The following is a 23,290-nucleotide window of genomic DNA, read 5'->3' as shown; positions in this document are numbered from 1 at the left end:
TCTCTTGTGAAGAGTCTGTTACAGCTTAGTCAGTTGTGATGTATGAGTCTGTAAAAAGCCTGACTATACTCAAAAAGAAATAAAAAAATTTTAAAAAAATGTTTAAGATAACAACAAAAAAAAACTCTACAAACCATTAAATTTCTCTTGAGTTTTATACAAATGCTGAATAAATGAAGTAGCTTTCAGCTTGTTCGACATGTTGTGTATCAGACAATTGTCCTGTGAGGAGAGCATACAGTGAAAAGTTCATTGTATTTAAGAAAAGCTTAAATATTGAAATGAAAATGATGCATATCTGTTTACTCCAAACTGTGTATTGCTGCAGAACCAATTTTTTGTCTTACCAGTAATCACCTATTTGATTCATAACTATCAACAGGGACATCTGAAAGATATTTTTTCACTAAGCACATTGTGATGATGCTCACTTGTGATTTAGAATCACTCGAGCTTACAATAATTTATTGGTTAAAAATTAAAAATGTGTAACAGTTCTCTTCTTTCTTTGATAAGAAAAATAAATCATCATCTGCATTTATGTCGCGTAGTAGTCAAGCTAAGATAAGTACGCCATCAGTAAAACAGTATGAGAAAAACAGGAAAAATCTTTGGAGTCTGATAAAATGCATTTTTACATTTGTTTATGGGTCTTTCAGAGCTTACTTAAAGATGTGTTTATACTTGTTTGAAGACCTTTTGGTGATCCCTGAAAGTATTTACTATTTTGTATTTAAGTTAAACACTGGTGCATTTGTTGCACTTCACCATATCTGTTCTTTTCCCTATTGTAATGTAGCATCACATGTCCACATTATACAACACTTATTTCTTGAGCTACATCCATTAAATAGCCTATTCTCTTTTCAAACATGAATGTTACAAAAATGTTCATATATGAGTACTTTCAGATTTATGAGATATAGCAAAGTGATGCTATGTTAAATTCTCTGACTGTTTACTTTGTTTTATTGTATAATACCATTAACTGTTCGGAAATATATATTGTAGTGGAAACATTGTCAGAAGATGAAGATGACTTGGTTCACTCAACACATGTTGGTATGTCCCCTAGTCACACAGCCAATCCTCAGGGATTTGTACCAACTCCTGGTGGACCATTCTCAGCCCTTACACCCTCAATGTGGCCAGAAGATATATTAACAAAGCTAAGTAACCAGGTAAGATGAGTATGTTTCTTTAAGAGTCACTCTCCACTATGTCTTCTTCTTAAGGGGGAATAATCAGTATCATGAATTTAGCATTGGTAAGTTTCCTTGTAAAAGAGAGGGAACAATCTTAACATTTTGTACAACATGTTCTATTGGGCAAGTCAGTTGAAATTAAATATTATATCATCCTTTCCTTTGAGATGTCTAAATTGAATATTTTTATATTCAAGTTTTCCTTTAGGCAAATGCAATTAGTATAGATTTAACTTGTCTCCTAATCAGTTTTACCAGACTTAGGCAACCAGATAACATTTATCAGACCCAGAAAAGTGTAAAATTCATTAAAATTATCTTCATGAGACAATGTAATTTCTGTGGGGAGAACTCATTACAGATAAGAATTAAGTCAAAGCCCTTAAATTTTCCTTTTTTGCAACACCAGTAGTTTAGTGTGTACCTGATATATATCAACAAAATAACAGTATCAAAATGTTGGCTAGGGTGTGTTTAATTGTATTAAGCTGCATATCATACATCTATGTTCATTGTGGGCAATCTATGAAATCTTATATACATGTACATGTATATGTTGTAGACATTGTCTATACACAAGTTCAGTCAAGTGAACATATTCGTTGATATCAGTTTTCACAGTTTCAAATAATGAATAGCATTATTAGTACACAGCAATAATTAATATGTACTGGTATACAGTGTATAACTTACAGTTGAACCTGCCCTAATAGTCACCTACAAAACAGGGGTTACCTTCTAGAACAGCCACTTTCGATCCTGCTCAATTGTTTTTGCTATAAATTGTAACTCAATTCAGTGGCCGAGGGTTCTCAGGGACTCGAGCTTCCGGGTCCCTGACCCTCAAAATTCATTGGGGACCCTTGAAAATCACAACAAGGGAGTCCTGGGGACTTGTGAAAAATTCTCAATCCAATTGCCTAAATCTACACTGGTAATACAATTACTCAACTTGAATTCAGGTTGATTGTTAATTGTGTGCATTTAAATTTCTAAAAATAGATAGTTATGTGCGAGGTTCGTGAAGGGTTATTTTTTTACGCGAGTAAATATCGGTCGGCATCCATTAAAGATTGATATCATTTAACACAACTAATCATTAACCTAAGGATATATATACATATATATTACATTTGATCAGGAATGTCTCAGGTAAAGGTAAACTCAAAACTTTTTTTTAGACAGTCTAAAATGACCGGCTGAAGACGACTTAACAATGTCGCCGTCTCGTCTTCGTTTGGACAACGCGGAGGAAGAATTTAATTCTGGTACAGCCAGTACACCAAACAAAATTCAAATATTCTGTATGCAATGGCTGAAAATGTTTCCGTGGTTGGAGAAATTTGAAGATGGTTAACAAACACATTATCTGTACATGGTGCAAAGATGCTAAAAAATTAGTTCACTACCGTTGGCAGTACAAACTTGCAACATATAACTCTTCACTTTTCTTGAGACCCTCTGAATTCCTTACACCTTACAGGACTTGTCATTTTTGTGGCAAGGGAGTCCTGGGACTTTCATTTTTTTTGGAGGAGTGAGAAGCCTGAAAACAATTACAAATGTAAAGTTAAAGGAATTGTCAAAAGGTGTTGAAATTTACTCACTGATAGGTAATAAGTAATTGAATGAAGTTTGAATTAGATTGAGACAAAATAGGTCAGTCAGGTAAGAAATTATTGACTCTTGTCGTAGAGCATGATGCCATAACAATAACTCCCATTCTTTTGCTAAACAAAATACATACAAAATAGACACATGCATGCCAATCTATTCAACTTTTCACTTCAGAAACCTCTTTTGAAAGATCACCTTTCTTGAGAGGTCACTTAAACCATTTCCCAACATTGATCGCTTAACAGAGCTTGCGCTGTAATATAACAATTTATATAGAAAGATACATGTTTTGAACCACAAATATATTTTTTCATTTACCTTCTGGCATTTTAATATTGTTAGTCTTTGGAACTCAGTTTGGCATGAAAGTGAGACTCACTCTTATGATAGTGATGTTAATTTCTGGAAAAAATAAACACTGTAGGTACTTCAAATCCTCTTTTGCTATTTAAGTTAAAATTTTACAAATTGATTTCATTTTTTTTTTACTTTTTGAATAAGCTTTGTTGCAGCTTGAGCAGTGCTTGCTGTAATGTCTGTAATGACATGTATAAAAAAAAGTTTCACATTAATACATGTTTAAAAAATTATATAAGGAAGGCTATTATTAAATTTAAGGTAAATATTTTTTGGTGAAACTGCCATTTAATCAATGACCAGTGTGCAGATGTTGCAGCCTTAAATAATTTATGTACATGTAATTGATTGTAAATTTTCTTGCATATGAATAATGCAAATATAAATATTGGGTGTGGATTTCTTGATGATAAAAAAATGTTTATATTTAACAGAAAAATAAACTACAACACACAAGAAGTGTGAATGCATAAGATAAATGTGTACAAAATAAAGTACTATATGTGAATGAAAGAAAGTGGCAGATTTCTGACAGATAGCATAGGTCCTAATCTTTGTAGACTCCAAAGCTGGAGGTTTGCCATGGTATTGTTTTTTGAGACATATCTGATGTTTAGCAATAGAACTTATTTGAACTTTATTCCAGTTTCATTGCAATGATTTCTCATGACATCCCCTCCTAGTGATAGATGACACATGATGATGTTTTAAATTACAATAATAGTAATGGCTTTTATCACATGTTTTGGGTCAATTTGTTTTTGACAAGAATTGATATATATATGTGGTATGATTTTATGCTGAAATGTTCAAATTAGACAGAAGAAGTTTCTGGAAGTGGCTAAATTTCCCACTTTGACATATAAGCTGGAGATTGTTTGTTAAAAAAATCTGAAGGTTCCCACTGAAAGAGGCTGACTTAACACCAATGAGATAGTGAAATGTAATTACATATTGCAAGTAGAGTGAAATACACTTCAGATGACAAAGTAATGTAGTCTTAAGTTATGATAATAGTTGTAAAATAATTAATTTGATACAAATTTACAATTACAGCCAGAGGATCCAAATGGAGAGTTAGACTACAGATATGATGAATTTGGTTTTAAAGTGGAAGAGGAAGGTAAGGTCACAAGTTAATTCTAGACACTAAATGAGATAAAACAATTTGTATTTCTTATTATAATATATGTACTTATATACTGTCAATTCTAATGTATCCTTTTTGCATTAGTAAAATGACTCATCACGAAGTATCAAGGTATTATGTGATACCCTCCAAAAAGTTGTGTGTCGTGCTGTCCATCTGCTCCTTATTTACGATTTCCAGATGATTACTTAGGGATCAATAAATTTTTATTTTTATGTAATTTTGCACAGTACTCGTCAGTAGTTAAGTACCATAAAATACAGGTTAAGTTTATTTTTCAGCAAAAACCAAAATATTTGAACATGTTGCCACCCCTTTTGTCACCATTATGTGGCAGGTACATGTATCAATGTTCCATTAATACAATTTTTTTCTTTTTTTACCCCCATTCTGAAGGTTGACTATATGAAAATAAAATTGTATATTTTTGTTGACTGTATTTTGTCGATAGGAACAAAGATAATTCTAGAGAGTCTCGTATGTCAATCAGGTGTTCCAAGCGTTTGACAATAAAGCACTTGCACAACCCATGTGGTTGTTGACATAAACAAAAATGGTGGACAATAAATGACAAAAAATGGATCAATTCAATTACTGAGATTTTTACGAGAGGAATTTGTGAAACCAGAAGATGAATGTCTCTGACATGGGCAACTTTTTTTTGCGGGTCAAAAGGTTAAATTATGGGAGACTCCCGCAAAAAAACGGGAGGATTAATACCTATGTGTATTGCTCATGCTGTTTATGTAAACTGTAACATTGGAATAATATTTTTTTTAAAAACTATGAAACCCTTATACTGCTGAACATTTTTAAAAGTTTATAAAATTCAAAACAAAGAGGAAAACTGAAAATTACTCAACACATCTATTGCTTATATCAATCTATTGATTTGATTTGCACATTAAAGGAAGAATAACAAGATGATATATATACAAAATTGTAATGTTTTTAGACGGACCTGAAGAAAATTCCAGTAAGTTGTTGAGTACCCCTTTCGTAGAGGACCCTCAACACAGACTGAAATGGACAGCCTACTTAGAATTTACACATAATAATGAAGTGGGAGATCTCACCTGGGACAAGGTAAGCTATAGCAGAACTGTAGTAGTATCATACCTGGGACAAGGTAAACTATAGCAGAACTGTAGTAGTATCACACCTGGGACAAGGTAAACTGGAGCAGAACTGTAGTAGTATCTCACCTGGGACAAGGTAAATTGGAGCAGAATTGTAGTAGTATCACACCTGGGACAAGGTAAACTGTAGCAGAACTGTAGTAATATCACACCTGGGACAAGGTAAACTGTAGCAGAACTGTAGTAGTATCACACCTGGGACAAGGTAAACTATAACAGAACTGTAGTAGTATCATACCTGAGGTGTTTACCTTTATGGATTGTCTGTTTTTCAAAAAAAAAAGCCATGACCGCCAATTACAAATTCCTCTTAGTACCTTTATTAAAAAATCACGAAATTCAAGATTTTCTGGCTTATTTTCAAAAAGTAGCATAAGCAGGTCTGTCATATGGACTGTGTCTCATCTAAATGTTTAATGGTCAAACTTTTAAGTACAAATTCCTTATCTGAGTACATTTGTTTATTATTGAGACTGCCTGGAATAAATCTCAATAAATTCCTACATGTATGATGTTTACTCTCCTTATCTGTATCTTGCATAATTTTACAGGTTGAGTCAAGGCTTCCAAGATCAGAAAAACTACGCAGTATGGTACGACAAGGGATTCCTCATTCCTTACGACCTCAGATTTGGATGAGACTATCAGGAGCACAAGAAAAGAAAGATAAATCAGACGTATCATACAAAGACATTGTTAGAGCCAGTTCTAATGACCATTTAATGACATCTAAACAAATTGAGAAGGTGGGAATCATATTATCATTGAATAGAAATTATATATTAATGTTACTGCTGCCAGTATTTCCAGTGTATGACTTAAAATCAAGTTTTATGAAGCATTTCTGAGTAAAATGTTTCCTTAGGAAATCATAGAGATACATGAAACTGAGATTTTTGTGCCCCCGCTTTAAACTGTCTGGGGGAGGGGGCATATTAATTTACCCCTGTCCATCAGTCCAGATTGCACATGATCATGGCTTGTCCAGCTATCTCCTCGTACAGTTTTTGAACTACATCTAAAATATTTTACAGGATGTTTTTACACATGATGAAGGTGTGCAGGGCCAAGGGATTTTGATTTATGTGAAATATTATGGAAATTGGTGATAGTTACACTTATTCATTTTACTCAGAAATATATAGATCATGGCTTATCCGGCTATCTCCTCATACAGTTTTTGAACTACATCTAAAATATTCTGCAGGATATTTTTACACATGATGGAGGTGTGCAGGGCCAAAAGATTTTGATTTTCGTGAAATATTACGGAAATTGGTGAAAGTTAGACTTAGTAATTTTCATCAGTAATAGAGCTATATGAGTTTGTATGGCTATCTCCTCATCTGAAATATTTTTTGCAGCATATTCCTACACATAATGATGGTGTGCATGGTCATAGGATCTTGATTTTCATGAAATATTATGGAACTGGGTGCTAGTTGGATTTGGAATATTACAGAACTGGGTGATAATTAGACTTTGTAATTTTTGTCAGAAATATATTCCAAACAACACAGTTAGGGATTTGTTAAAGGGGGTGTAAACATTTTTTTTCTGTGACAGTCTGTCCATTGGTCCTCTTTTTGTCATTGCAACTAGTCTGACAATACCAAACAGAATTTCATGACACTATGTGGCCAGGATACAATATGTAGATATGCATACATTTAGGAATTTCTGATCCCCAAATTGATCCCCATATTTTTTGAGTTACGGTATTGGAACAGTTTGTCATTGCAAGTCTTTGAAGAATTGAGCTGAACCAACAGACCATGAGTATCACAAGTCTTGGGAGGATTTCTGAATCTGCAAGCCATGTCTTCATACAAAAATATACATGTTCCTAATTTGGCAAATCTAGCGAGTGGGGGCATCATTAGTGTCTTACAGACACATTTGATTTACTTTAAAAAAAAATCACTACTAACAAATGAGGGGAGGGCTCCTGTGATAAATAGGGCTTCTAGTTTCTTTTATGAAAAACATGCATGTCTTTCCAAAATATGGTCAAAAGGGTCTGCATACCAATCTTGTTTCATATAACACAGATTCTTTCTTACTGTTTTTTATATGAGTGTCTTTTTTGTTGAAGGAAGTGCCTTTTTCCATTTTTTTTTCTTTAAGGGTTATTTGGCTAACACATGATATATGAATAAAAGAGGAAAAATCCTATCATATATTTAAACACAACTGTTATATACTGTATTGTGATGACTAGTTTCTAAGGTAGAGAACTCTTATTTTAGGACTTACTCAGAACTATGCCAAGTAATGCATGTTTCTGCAATATCCATGGGACTGGGATTCCAAGGTTACGAAGAGTTCTACGAGGACTTGCATGGTTGTATCCTGATATTGGTTATTGCCAAGGAACAGGTGTGGTAAGTAACTAAGGTCATTTTAAGTACAATTTTCATGTTGGGTAAAGATAATGTTTGCACCTCCTTATTAGTCTGGCAGGATCTAGGTATCAGAAATATGACTTACAGCGTGTACAGATAATATATTTTTTGCATTGTTATAAGATCATTTGATCTAAAAAAAGAAAACTTAAAAATTGTGCTGTAACTTCCAACATCTACTGAGAAATATGAACTTAAATACAGACAGTCATATACATGTAATACCACTTGCGGTTTATCTCAGGAAACCTGCCTTGCATCATTGGTGTTCATTTTTAGAATATAGAATTTATAAAGTTGATGTTTTAATACAATTGATGTATATTTTTTTGTACTTAAAACATGTATTTTTCATGATCTTTTAATTATCTCCCTTTAATTCTGTACATTTTCATGTTTAGGTAACAAAACATTCATAATGGTGATCATTATAAAAATAACTCCATCAAATTCAATAAAATTTCAAAAATATATTATTGAAGAAAAAAAAATTAGAAACAATAACTAGAAAAAGGAAACTTTGTACCTTGCTATTTTTTTAAGAACCCTAACTTGTATTTCAAGAGTAATATTTAACTTAACATCGATGCCCTTATTGCTTCAGACAGACAGGGTGATTCCTATACATATTATAAAAGGATACCCCCGCTATATAAAATATAGTAATCTTTAGAGACCTTTACTGTTGTAAAGGCCATGTTTAACTAAGAGTTGTTGAGTGTAATGCTAGAGTCTACTGTGAAGCACATTTCTAGCTGTATCCTGTTGCCACTAGCCTATGGCAACACATATACTGTGTCTGGACTTAATCAGTTACATATTGAAAGCTTTATGGATTTATCTTTGTAAAACAAAAGGGAGATACACAATATACAAATTTCTTTGGTACATGGCCCAGGGGTTCAAATTAGCGCTGGTCTGAGGTCTGGGACCCTCAATGTCTGATTCAGGACCATTGGAATTTCATTTACCTAGGTCTAGGATCTACTGTACTGTAATTTACTCTTATTGACAATGTTTCACTTACTTCTGGAGGATCTTTCATTGCGGATGCACAAAGGTCTAGGACTTTCCACTTTTGAAAGTAAATTTGAACTCTCAATATTGGTAAACTTTCATGTTCATATTGACCCTCAACTTCAATAATAACAATTACCAAGAGACCGTGTAGAGGAATGACTTTGTTACATACATTTTCTTGTATATGTACATTTACAGTATTTGTCTGTAATATTTATCTTTAAGTAAATTGATTTGACATGTACTCTTTTGAAAGTTTTATGCAGCCTAAAATTTAAAATTTGTTGGTTTTTGGGGTTTTCTTTAATTTTAGCTCACATGGCCAAAGGCATGTGAGCTATTGTTATCACTTTGGTGTCTTGTCATCGGCATCATTGTCCTCCACATCATCATCTTTGACATTTTCTTAAAACATCAATGAAAGTTGGTGTGATTCTTCCTGAGGGTGTCCTGTACAAGTTTATGCTTCATTTTTAGCTCACTTTGCCAAAGGCCAAGTGAGCTTATGCCATCACTAGGCATCCGTCCTCGTCGTGGTGGTGGACAAATTTTTTAAAATCTTCTCCTCTAAAACTACTGGACTGACAAGTTTTAATCTTGGCATGATTGTTCCTTAAGGTGTTCTGCACAAAATGACCTTTGGTCAACTGATGTAGGAGTTACGGCTCCTGAAACAGTTTTTTTTCGTATTTTCGCATGTGCAACTTTGAAAATCTTCTCAAAATCCATTGCACAGAATTCAATGAAAGTTTACTTATATGTTCCTTAGGGTATCCCACACAAATTGACAGTTGGGATTGTTGATTCATGAAAAGACATGGCTGCCATTACTGAAAATAGAACATAGTAGTCAGATGGCAGTTTTTTTGCAAACAACTCAAAAACCGTTGCCTTTAACAAATTTCTGGCATGGGCAAAATTGTTAAGCATCATGAGAAGGATCTATGCTGAAATTTTCAAAACCATTCATTGACTAATGTAGGAATTACGACTCCTGAAACAGTTTTTTTGTTGTTGTTGTTTTTTTTTTTTACTTTGAAAATCTTCTTCTCTAAAACCATTTAAGATCATTGAATGAAAATAAGCATAATAGTTCTTTAGTGTATTGTGCTCAAAATGACTGTTGTGATTTTAATCCGTGAATAGATATGGCTGCCTATACTAAAAATGAAACTTAGGGGTCATAAGACATGTTTTTGAAAAAAATTCAAAAATTGCTGCCTTTAGCAAAATTCTGGTTGAGGTCATGAAAATGCTATGAAAAGCATTTCTTGCATTTGACAATTTAGTTGATTTTAACTTAGCCTGTCTCATTCCTCAAGTTTTTCAAATAAGCAAATGGTTAATTAGGTGAGCGATTCGGGCTCTCTTGAGCCTCTAGTTTAATCAGTCAAAAAAACATGGATGCCATTACTAAAAATAGAACATAGGGGTCAGACAGCAGTTTTTCGCATATATATATCTCAAAAACTGTTAGGTTTAGCAAAATTCTTACATCTCTACCCTTGTTGGAATAGAAAGCCTTTTGTCAGAGGTTTTTTTGCTATTTTTGTCCCCCATGGCGCATCGCAAGGGGACATGGAAATACCAGGCGTCCTTCCATCCATCTGTGTTTTCCGCTCTTTTTTATGCTTTTACCAAATAAGTTTGTTTTTGGTATGTGGCCTTATTATGAAGAGTTACAGTTTAAGTTCAACTTTGATTTTTACGGAAGTTATGGTCCTTGTACATTGAATTTACAGTTATTTTATAGAAATTAAAGGCCTAGACAAATAGCCAGCCAAGTTTGGATTGATTATTTGTCCTAAGAGGTCTGGGCTTATAGCTGCAGAAGGTATCCATGTCAAATATCTATTGTTTTTTTTTACAATTTTATGTAATATTAGGACTCTTAAAATCACTTTTCAGATTGCTGCTTCATTGTTACTGTTTATGGAAGAAGAAGATGCATTTTGGATGATGTGTTCAATCATTGAGGACTTGTTACCTGCATCATATTACTCACATACTCTCATTGGTATACAGGTAGGCAGACTTTATACTTGTCTCATTGGTATATAGGTAGGCAGACTTTAGACAGGTCTAATTGATATACAGGTGGGCAGACTTTAGACCAGTCTCATTGGTATACACAGTCTGTTAATAGTGTGTCAATAGGGACCAAAAACAAACAAGCAATTTCCTACAATGATACTTGTTTTGAATTCAATTACCAGTGCAAAGCATTATTCTGATATGACATGCTTTGAAGCGCTTTAGATCACAGCCATGGTAAAAAAGTGATAAACAGATGACCAAAGTCATATATGTTTGATGGTCTTTTTTGCAACGTTACAGATAAATTTTACCTATTTTACAGATGTCACAAAGGAATTTTACTGCAAAGCAGTTGCATTCATGCAACACATCTGCTGTGTCAGTTCAAAAATATGTAGAAATTAGTCTTATTAGAATTATCATTGTTTTACCACGGAAACTCCATTTTGTCATTGTTTTACCACGGAAACTCCATTTTATCATTGTTTTACCACGGGTTGGCCATTTTTGTTACATTATTTTACCCTGAACAATAGCGAAGGTGTCCATGATTTATTTTTTTAAGCAATACTGATATGTCATATGTTGAGTGTATTGATTTTACCTGCTGTTATTTCAGGCTGACCAAAAAGTGATGAGACAACTACTTATAAACTACTTACCAGATCTAGATTTAGTATTGAAGGAGCATGACATTGGTCAGTATTACCAGGGGATAGGGAAGTGGTGTTACTCAGTGTATGTAGAACTGTTGATCGGTGTGATGATGTTCTTCAGGTTCTATGCAGTAGTATTACTCTGCGTCTATGGAACTTTTAAATAATATGGGATGGATTTACTTCGGGTCTTTAGAAGAGTTAATTGGGGTTGCTCAGGGTCTGTAAAATCATTTGGCATTTAGTAGGGAAGGGTTCTATAAGAAGGGTTTTAACTACTTACCAATTCCAGATTTAAGTAGCATGATATTGTCATTGATATGTTAAACAAAAATCTGTAGGACTGTATGAAAGGGTATGGTACAAATTACTTGTTCGTTTAGTGAGAATGATGTAATTCAGATAAGATGTATATATGAATTGTCATGACCTAGCTTTAAGTGACATAATAACATGTAGGTATACAAGTTATAGGTGATTTTTACCCAAATCATGTATAAATATAGAATAAAGATATTCAACATTCTAGAATGAATATTATTTATCATACACTGTTTATGAAGAAAAAAATGTAAATGAAAAGTTGCTAGCTTGCATTGTAAGGATCAGTTTGTCAACAGATATGTGCACTGAAAGAACAATTAGCATGTTGTGGTCTGTAACTATAGCATAAGTTACGTAGCATGACACTAACAGAAGATTGCTTCAATACTTAAATTACATGTACCTTTACATCTTGCTGTGTGGCATGCTTTCAGTATTGACATAGTATCTAATCAGAGTGTTTCTGCTGTCAGTATGATACTAACCAAGCATGTTGTATTTCAGAGCTTTCCCTAATCAGTTTACATTGGTTTCTAACTCTGTTTGCCAGCGTGGTTCACATGAAAGTATTACTCAGAATATGGGATCTGTTCTTTTATGAAGGATCTACTATTGTATTTCAAATGACAATGGGCATGCTGAAAATGAAGGTATACTTATGTTGATCTGGCAGAAGTTTAAGATATCACATTGCGGTTTTTGTCTGTGTTTAGTAAAAATCTATTGAGGAATAGATCAGTAACCTTTTCTAATGTCAGTATTTTAAAATATTTTGTCATTCAATAAGATACATGGTGTTGAAAACTTATTTTTTGCCAATCAGCTTCTTCAGACTAAACAGTTTTAATAATTCTGTCATATGTATACAGTTTAAAAATATTTTGCCTTTTACTAAAACTTAAATGTGCTAAAGCCATATGATTTATGGTATTAAAATTAACAATTTAAATGAATATATATTTTTTTACTGAACTATGGTTCATTATAGTATATTGTTTTATGAATTATTCCCATCTTAAATAACTCCTACTCCTTAGGAAACAGAACTGAAGTCTTTAGACAACTCAGCTCAAATATTTAACTCACTTTCGGATGTCCCTGGAGATGTTCAAGATGTGGATGAATTAATGGAGGTACGTTTTATAGCAGTGTAATGGTTTAATGTATAGATTGGACTAATCTCCTCCTGTAGTTTTTGAACTACATCTAAAATATTTTTTGCAGGATGTTTCTATACATAATGTTGGTTTGTAATGTCATAGATCTTGAATTTTTTGGAATATTACAGAACTGGGTGATAGTTGGACTTTTAAATTTTGTCAGAAATATACCCCAAGCAACAAAGTTCAGGATTTGTTATTGGGGATATTAACATTTTTTATGTGCCCGTCAGTCCGTCCATCAGTCCTTTTCTTCTCATTGCAAGTATTTTTGCAGTGCTTAGCCTAACATAACAAATATTTACTGCATCAACCAACAGTACATAACCTTTCTGATTCTGCAAACCATGTCTTCATACAAAAATAAAAATAAACATGTTCTTTATTTGGCAAATTTAGCTAGCGGGGGCATCATTTATGTCTTTCAGACACATTTGATTTACTAAAAAAAATCACTACTAACAAGTGATGTGGGGGCTCCTGTGACAAACAGGGCTTCTTGTTTTTTTTATACAAAAATAATCAATTTCTTTTGCGATAGATGACACTATGTATTTTCATGAGGATTATTTTGCCGAATATAGTTTCAACAGTATTATCATTATTTGGAGGTAACTTAATGTTCATATAATTACAACTTTACATATTTTGACTACTAACGTTTAACCACGTATTGAAGTATTGCTAATTGCTCTGTTATGTTTTAGATATCATTTCGTATAAGTGGATCTCTAACTGATGTTGTTATAGAATCTCACAGAAGGAAACACCTGGCTTTCCTGATGGCTGACCAAGGTGCTATTGTTAACCCTCAATCAAATAACCTACCAAAACAAGTGAGTATACCATAACATTCAAGGGTCCATGACCTTCAATTTCTGACCTATGACCTTTGACATTTCATTTACCTAGGTCTTTGACCTTTACCGTTCATCTCAGACTAACCTTATCATTGACACTTAATGGAGGACTTTCAATATTTCTCGAGTAGACAGTTGATTTGAAACTTGAAAAAATCCAGGACATTTCACTTTTAAATATGAACCCCTGACATTGTCACACTACCTAAAAACCAAATACCAGTGAAATTTGATTCTGGTAATCAGTCAAATTTTGTTTGCTTATATTGGGATTATGTATTTATGGTTCCAGCTTGTATGAAAATATTTTCAACATTGACTGGTTGATAAACACAGAAATCATTTGTATATAAAAAAAAAAAACAATATGCCAGCCAAAATCAATTCAGAGGATATGACCTGACCATATAGTATTTAACTCTTCTATACTTCATGCTGTTGCAGACTTAATCTGATAGAACACATTAATGTGGTTCATTAGGCACATGATTAGATTAGTGCAGTAAACTTTAAATAATAGTTTACTACTTCCCTTCCCTAGAGAAATCTGCTTAACATTTTACTGTCAAATTTGTATAATGACAAACATCTTTGATTTAAACACTGTATGATGGTAAGGTATAATATGGGTTCTATATACAATATCACAGTTGCTAACAATGGCTTATATTAAGTAAATTGTAATAGAATGAACACCCTGTGGTATATCATTCCTGGATTTGTTTGTGAACTCCAGACATCTATACAATGATTTTTTTTATCCCTACTCAACAAGTGAGTGGTATATTGGAATCACCTTGTCACTCCATTTGTTCGAATTTCATTGCAGTTATCTTGTATGAGGCTTTGTATAGATGAGCATGCATTGTGAGTGAATTTCTTTGCTGTTCAAAATCAGATTCCTATTTTTTTGTGGGACTGTCAATTTTCATTAATCGGAATGATAAAGAAAATTTTCTTTAAAAATCACGGCTTCTACTGAAAAATTGTTTTCCGGTTTGATATTTAGCTTTCTATGGGATGGTGTAAATGTTGTTTAGGATTTTGGTCACTGTCTGATATCAACTTCCTGTTTCATGTATGAGTGGTTATATACCTAACACAATGTGTGCAATTTCAAGTTACTTATAGAAAATAACATGCAGTTGCATGCCATTTAAAGATTTAAATAAATATTAACAAGTAATGTTTTGGCAATGAAAAGTAGAAAAAAAACTTAAAATATCATTGCAGAGAAAATATTTTGTATGCTTTAAACAATGCCAGGTGGTAAGTGACATAGCTAGGATTACCTACCTGGGTATCATCATTGTTGCTTATAACCCATTCACCAATATAAGGAATCCATTTATCCTGTTTATTAATCCCCTGTGCTTTTATCATTTTTTACATCATATATGATAGGGATGTAGTATAGTTTCCCATCCTGTCATAAAAGTTTGATAATAGAGAGAGTTTTTCCATCCTATAGTTAAAGCTTGATGGGTTTTAATGGTTTAAAGAGTTTTCCCATCCGTCCATCAGAGTTTGATGATAGTGAGAGTTTCCCCCATCCTGTAATAAAAGTTTTAGGATTGAGAGCGTTCTTCCAATCTGTCTTAAAATGTTGGTTGTAGAGAGAGTTTTTATATCCTGTCATCAAAGTTTGATGGTCGATAGAGTTTTCCTATCCTGTCATCAAGGAACAATGATATGTAGGTTATATTGGTCTTTGTGTCGGGTAGTCTGTTGAATTGTTGTCTTGTGTTTAAGTCCCTCTTTATATGGAGACTAAATTTCATCATTATAAGACAGTTATGAACTTTGAGCTGTTTTATGGTTCCTAATCTCCCACCAAGTACTCATTTGAAGAGGGTGGATAGGAAGATACTTATGACTTAGGTTGACTCTGTTTTATATCCTTGCAGATTTTTAAATTTCCCTTTTTATGTTATAGTTAAAGGGAAAAAAAACAACTATTTTGTCAACATTATTTCATTTTAACTACATTTCTCTTTCTAACACAATTTAAAAAGCAACAAATAAATTTTGAATATGCCCATTCAAATTATCAGGTGTAAAAAATGATCCTTATATGTGCTTGCTGATTTACAACAAAAACTGTCTCTCTTTTGTCTCAAAAATGACACAAGTATCAATAATTTTTTTTTATTCATTTTAAAATTAACCCCATACAAATGTTGTAGCAACTGAATAAAAGACATTTGAAAAGGTCAAGGTCACTGGTATCTATGTTGCTATGGGGAGACCAGGAAGATGATGACTTTGGTAAAGCAAAAAATGTCAAACAGACAGAGTTATTGGTAGATCTAAGGGAGGCTATTCTACAAGTAGCTAGACACTTTCAATCACTGGATCCTAAGAACAACAAAGTGGTAAGAAATGTACTAGGAACATTTTTATTCATTCTATTCTACAAGTAGCTAGACACTTTCAATCACTGGATCCTAAGAACAACAAAGTGGTAAGAAATGTACTATGAACATTTTTATTCATTTGTTTGAAAATAAGTCATGACTTTTTTTGCAGTATTTTTATACAGCTGCAAATATTTTTCAGTCACTTAATGGAATGCTGCTTTCATTTTTCTTGATGTTGTCTTAGTCATTAGTGTTGTTTCCAGCTTAATGATCTTTCATAAAAAAGACATTTGTTTATTGCCCAGTGTGTTGCTACTTAAAGATTAAAACAGAAATAATCTACATACTTTTTAATCTTACAAAATGAGTAAGAAATAGTACCAGTTATGAATTAACGGATCTTTATCTATTTATAATTTAAGAAAATGACAATGACTTAGAAATTATGTTGTTTTCAGAACTTGATAGCAGATTACACTATGGATAGCCATGCAAAAGACTTAGAGAATTATATCAACGTAGCCAGAAATAAACGAAGAAGAGCAAAAGCACTCCTAGATTTTGAGAGACATGATGATGATGAACTTGGGTTTAGGAAAAACGATATTATCACTGTAAGCTTTTTAAGATCATATTTATATGCCTATGAATAGTGTGGTTAGGGTTGTAGCCTAGAAAAAGTTATGTTAAATACTATAGCAAAATATTTTCAATTATTTGTCCATTTACCCTGTTAAAGGATATAAGATATAATAACTGTAAACTGGGAAATTTTCACATCTTTTTTCCCACAGTTTGGACGTTCAGTCTACTTTTGGACAGTTTTAGAATTTGCAAATCAAATTATGTTCAGTAATAAAATATGACTGTTCAACTTTTCTATTGCAGGTCTTATTACAAAAATAGCAAAATTTTCACAGTTTACAGTATTTTAGCATATAACACTTGCAAGATAGTATAAGGCCACAGCTTTTTAATTTGTTTGTTTACAGATCCACCAACATGATTTTTTCCAGCTAAGAGAAAAGAATTAAAATTAGGATTTCAGTTTTCCAATTATTATTTTTACTGCCACAGACTACAAAAAAAATGACAAGTGCAAAATTGTAACATGTACTTTTTAAATTACGGTTACTGACAATGCCTGCTTCAAGTATGTTTATTCAATAATTTGACAAAGCATGAAACAAATTCAGTGAGAAGATCGAAAGAAAATGGCTGTATAAATTTCACAATTTCAATAAAATCAATGTTTATGGGTTTCGGGAGACTAGTTAACACTGGCTAGAGATGATAAAATCAAAATACTTTTAATTGAAAAGAATGTAAACAGTTTCTGTAAATGATTTTTAAAAGAGTTTGAAAACCTAATGGGTTTGTTTATTCTAAACAGGAAGTAGATAAATTGAGTTTTATTGTCTAAAAATTAGTGACAAATCACTAGTTTTTAATGTATTTTTTTTTTAGATTTATAAACCATTAGTCACTTTAATTGTTTAAAAGTTTTAAAAAGGTTATGTAATTTCTCAGTATAATTGTTAGCTGAAAGTAGAAGACAAATGCAAAAATTTTTCATATTAATGAAATCCTTCTGCATACTCAATTTTCTGTCCTTGAATACTTCTTGTACTCGGTAGGTTTTTTTTCGATATTTACTTTAAACTGAGCACTTTTGTAATACAACTTGTTCACAAAAAAAACATTGCTCAGTGATAAATTAAACTGTACATGTTTTTGACCAACCCTGTTTTAAAGCTCAAATTTCCACTTTGATTTTTTTACTTTTTACCACCTTTATTTTAACCTAACTATATCATACTGTAAAGAAGGATATAGATACAAAAAAATGGAAGAAGTTAACATTGTTTAAGTACTGCACATTGAATTTATTGGACACATGGAATGAGAGTTTTTGTTTTAAAATGGTGAGTAGGTACATACAATAGATTAGAATCCCACTTCCAAACTATGTCAGGTTATTATTATTATTATTACATCAGGTTAGATGATGGATACCTTGAAAATTAAAAAAAAAATTTCAAAATATGAATAGTAGATATGTTTTTCTGGTTCTCATTTCTTTTCCTTTCTGACCAACCAACCCAATTTCATCCAGTTAACAAATTAAAAAAAAGTGTGGCCCAATGATATTTCATAGTTTTGAGGGATTTTATAAGGTTATTGAAAGGAATTCTAAACTTATAAACATCAACTTAGAATTTTGAATAATTGTGAATTGTTTTTTTCTTACATAATACAACTTATTTATTCATAAAATGACTCTAAATTATTTAAAATCTGTTTTCTGTTCTAGTGAAGAACAGTAATAATCTAAAGGTCTCAGTAACCACTTCTAACATTTCCATTACTTTACATGTTAAAAAAGTAATTTTCAAAGTCTCACTGTGAATTCCCAGGACAAATGACATCTTAAAGTTGCATACCGTTGCGAAGCTTGGAAAATAAGGCTTCCAAAATCATTATGCTAATGGTACGATGATTGTAGAAATTCTTCACAAAATTTACTTGAATAAATAATACTGAAAATCCATATTTTTACCTGTTCTGCTAACTGACAGCATGGAGGCAAATTACTCACACCTGTAAACAATATTCATACACTGTTTATGATTTTAAAGTACACATTCTCAGCTTTATTTTGACTACTTTTAATCATAATACACACAAATAATGCACTTACAATGCATATGTCTAGGTTCAGTGTGTTTTTGGTAATTACATAGGGGTGGCCATTTGACCCGGAAGTGGTTAGTGAGACCTAAGTTAGCCATTCTAATTGCTTCATTATGTTCTACTTTCCTATTTATATGACATTTTAAGAACCCTCAGATTTTTCACTTTAAAGAATGCATTACCAATTATGAAATCTTAATGGAGTGATAGTAGATCTAACATGCAGTGATTGAATTGAACAATAAGTCAGTTTGATTTTAAATAAGATTGGATCAGCAATAATGTATTACTTTGAACTTTCAGATAATTTCACAGAAAGATGAACATTGTTGGGTAGGAGAATTGAATGGTCTTCGTGGCTGGTTCCCTGCTAAGTTTGTAGAGGTTTTGGATGAGAGAAGTAAACATTATTCTTCAGCTGGTGATGACAGTGTCACTGAAACAATCACAGATCTTGTTAGGGGAACGTAAGTATTAAAAACACCAAACATTTTTGCTCTTACCATTTTTAAATCTAGATAATTAATCATGAATGTGATTACAGAAGAGATATAGTTGTCAACTAATCAGAAAAGTTCAGAATTTTTTCCTTAGTGATTTAATTTACTTTATGTAAACACTAATATCTGAATTTTTTAGTTCTTCCAAAAATATTGATTATCTCCCTTTGGTTAATTTTCATTCCAAAGCTATTGTTAGTCTTGGAAAATTTTGTCAAAAGAAAGCATTAAATAGTGTTGTCTTCAAAACTTTCTTGAGAGCATTTTCGTTCACTTTATATTGATTTTCAGATTGTGTCCTGCCTTAAAAGCAATATTTGATCATGGGTTGAAGAGGTCTTCCCTTCTTGGTTCTACATGTCATCCATGGCTTTTCCTGGAAGAGGTAAGTTGATTAAAAATACTGTTTGCATCATATTTCATGACCCTACTGATCTGTTCTTGGATAGTTTACCTTTCCTTAATTCAATTCAATAATGACCCCCTAAAGCGTTGCAATATGTGTCATTTTAAATTTTAATTAAAACATTTCACAATATTTTAATTGCCAATGTCTTGTTATGGTTTGGCATAACAAAGCTAGATAACAAGAGCAAAATTGTTATTTCTCATATAAAACTTTTGCAGGATATATTTTTGGAATGAGTGACTGACTAGTGTAATCACAAGTACCAAAATATCTCAAGGTTTAAATAAGTTGATAAAATTTGTTCCACACACTAGTTACAGCTTCCAGTGATCTTAGGGCCCTTTGTGGAAAGAGTAATCAGGGGAGCCAGAACTCACCTGTATTTTTATTATCCATTCTTTGATAACAGCATAATCAAAATACTATAATGTAATTAAATTTTATTAGTGGTACCCCTATTACGCTTTGGTGTTCCGAACCCCCAGGGCATTTTTTCCTGGAATAGCCCTTTACACTAGTGATCATATTTTGATTATTTACAACTACCAATTGATTATCTTGTTTATTTTAATTGTTTTTTCTTTGTTTTTTTGTTGTTTTTTTTTTTTTTTCAAGCATTTATCTGAATTTTGCAAATTTATCTTGCCATCAGAGACATTATTTATCATGTATGTCACAATCCCAAAATATTTTAAGGTATTTGCAGGGTTCTCCATGACCTCTTTTTGCATGGCACTGCACCATGAATTCAAAATGAGTGCCATGTGTTCATTTGACATGTGCCATCTATTTAAATTTGTGTCACTCATTACAAGTCCGCAATGTTTTCCCAATTACGTGTGCTTATTAATCACCTATACCTGTCATAAGTCAATATGATTGGCGCGTGTGTTTATTATAACGGTAATACAATAATACATGTTTTGATTGGCAATTACTGGGGTTTAATGTGTGAGGGAGTGAAACGCACGTGTAAACAAATCTCAGATCAGTCAAATTCGTTATTATCATCATTTGCAAAATCAATAAGATTCAAATAAGCTGTGGACCTATGGTCAAGCCTATAGGGAAGGGAAAACTTCACCTTAGTATAACGTCTAATAGTTTTCAATATTTTAAATGTCAACCTGGACTGTCAGTCAGTGTACACAGAAAGACCTATGTATTTATACAATCTTTTTATCTTGTTATAGTACCACTCAATAATTGGGTGTTGCACTAGAAACACTTTGTCTGTTATTCCATCTTTTGGTTGTTCAATATCAACTTCCTGTAGAATTTGGGTATTCTTTGTATGACAAGCATGCATCGTCACGTTTATTTTATGTTTCAGTGCATTTTAACCATGTTCATATGGTAGTTATGATGATGAAAAACTTGATCAGATTTTCCTGAATAACAATTCTGCTCATGAATCTCACTTTTGTTCTCATATCAACATCTTTCAATATTGTTCTACATAATATGTATTAAGGCCAACAAAATTATTTGTCTGTTTCTTGTTACCCTACCTACCCTAGTTTTTTGTGCAGATCCTAAACATTTTGTGGCCATTTGCTCAAGCTCTGTTAAAGTCTAGATTGTTTCCCTATTGACTCCATGTTTAAATGTTTTTGAAAAATAAAATAATTTTCAGCAATGAAAGAAATATATTCATTTATTATAGAAGGGAGAGTTATTATTAACTAGCCTGGAGAATTCATCTAGGCTTACTCAATGGACTCAAATGTATTACTTTATATCTGTTGTTGGCCATTATTATTGTATCAAAAGTCTTGTTCTCTGAAACCATAAGTTTGATGTTGGTCATATTTTGTCACGATCCCCTATTTGGGGTCTGAAATAACATTATACAAATCAGGTAGATTCAGACCATGAAGGTAATTAGGGCGTTTATAGTTGGATTAGTTCAATTAAGGTGGAACAATAGGTTTGTTGCTGAGATTACTTTTGTTTATTATACAAGCCACTTGAATGATACTGGGTTTAGCTAATCATAAACATCAGTAAGTAGTTCAGGCTTGCTACAAAACTCTCTCTAAAATTTAATTGTAAATGGTGAAGTTAGTTTCTACTAATCATAACACTTCTCTGATAAAGTCTTGTCTATGTTTGATGCAGAGAGCTGAAGTCTCTTTCTTAGCAACACTTTAACAAATAAATAAATTAGGAAGGGACTTAGCAAGTCTATTTACTGTAATAGCTGTATTTAAGCCAATCTTTGGGTAATAACTTCAGAGAAAATCTTCTAGCATTTAGATCTAAATTCCTGGGGAAAAAAATGCCAAGTCTTCTGATCTCAGTTTAGTGGTCGATCACATGCATGATTCATTATTCTTGGAGCCTCTTCTGCTATGATTTTGAAGAAGTTAGCCATCTATTGAAGTTGTTCTGACATTGTTAGCAAGCTTATAATTAAAAGTTATACATTGGTTGGTTAGTTGATCACTACCGTTGAAGTTCATTCTTGCTACCATTTTGATAAGAAACATTTATTCAAATGAACCTATAAAAGAGTCATAACGATACTAATTAGATAAATATCATTTGAACTTATTCATCAAAGCTGCTACGTAAAACTTTTGTTTCCCATAAATTAATAGATGTTGTTTATTACACCCCCACTCAAAGTTGGGGTATCTAGTGATAGAGATGTCCCTTCTTCCTTCTGTCTGTACTTCCTTACTTCCTTCCATTAAACAGAAGGAACCTATCTCTTATTCATAGCTTCTCCTACACCACTAAAAGGAATGAAATGAAACTTTCACAGAATCTTTATGACTTATGCTCATTGTGCAGGTCCTTTTTTGATTTAATCCAAATAACTAGAGAGTCAAAAGGTGCATGTTATTAAATGGGGGAGTGGAGGTTATCCAGTTAGTGAGCATTGCTCATGGTTTTTCAGTTCTTTAATAGAACTAATAACTCATACTTCCATTTCAATTATATACCTAGCTTCTTTTTTTCTTGGAAACTATAGGAGGACTACAATAGTTGAAAACATACTAAATGTAATTTGGGTTATGTCCCTTTGTATTGGTAGTTTTAAGAAGAGGTACTATTGTTTACAAGGCTTCTTTATTGTTTTAAACCCTGGTTGAAGGTAAAAAATTCAAGAAAGAAATGTAAATGGTAAAAACACACTTAACTTGTTAAAGTACTGTCAACAAAACAATAAAGTTTCAGGTGTTTAGGATTGGTGCCAAAATACCAATCAAGTTATTCAACTCATTTATTCAGGATCATGATATAATAGTATTAGAATCTGTAAAATGAATTACATGTGGCCTAGCCATGAACCTTTGTTAAAATTCTATCATAGGGTTTGGGTGTATGTGGGAAATCTTAGTATGTAATCTAAGTAGGGTGTGCAGAAAGGAGATAATTTTATCATCCA

The 23,290-nt window shown here is 32.4% G+C and overlaps 1 protein-coding gene across 8 annotated transcripts in view; it reads left to right on the top strand.

Moving 5' to 3' along the window:
• Positions 1-23,290, top strand: part of LOC148619315 (small G protein signaling modulator 3 homolog) — a 39,101-nt gene that overhangs the window by 2,095 nt on the left and 13,716 nt on the right. For all 8 annotated transcript variants that reach the window (XR_015921566.1, XR_015921568.1, XR_015921567.1 and 5 more), the window contains exons 2-15: positions 1,012-1,181; positions 4,236-4,302; positions 5,285-5,415; positions 6,020-6,214; positions 7,718-7,852; positions 10,802-10,918; positions 11,550-11,628; positions 12,415-12,560; positions 12,948-13,043; positions 13,778-13,906; positions 16,117-16,305; positions 16,749-16,904; positions 19,288-19,451; positions 19,776-19,869. Coding sequence is in view for 5 of the 8 variants with exons in the window: in XM_088579037.1 (XP_088435163.1) it covers positions 1,012-1,181; positions 4,236-4,302; positions 5,285-5,415; positions 6,020-6,214; positions 7,718-7,852; positions 10,802-10,918; positions 11,550-11,628; positions 12,415-12,560; positions 12,948-13,043; positions 13,778-13,906; positions 16,117-16,305; positions 16,749-16,904; positions 19,288-19,451; positions 19,776-19,869 (1,868 nt within the window). In the remaining 3 variants the exon portion in view is untranslated. The remainder of the gene's footprint in view (positions 1-1,011; positions 1,182-4,235; positions 4,303-5,284; positions 5,416-6,019; positions 6,215-7,717; positions 7,853-10,801; positions 10,919-11,549; positions 11,629-12,414; positions 12,561-12,947; positions 13,044-13,777; positions 13,907-16,116; positions 16,306-16,748; positions 16,905-19,287; positions 19,452-19,775; positions 19,870-23,290) is intronic.

This window comes from Perna viridis, chromosome 4 (genome assembly GCF_037379345.1).
Source record: "Perna viridis isolate PV_CMFRI_1.1 ecotype Kerala chromosome 4, ASM3737934v1, whole genome shotgun sequence".
Lineage (NCBI taxonomy): Eukaryota > Metazoa > Mollusca > Bivalvia > Mytilida > Mytilidae > Perna > Perna viridis.
This window is presented reverse-complemented; position numbering and strand designations above follow the sequence as displayed.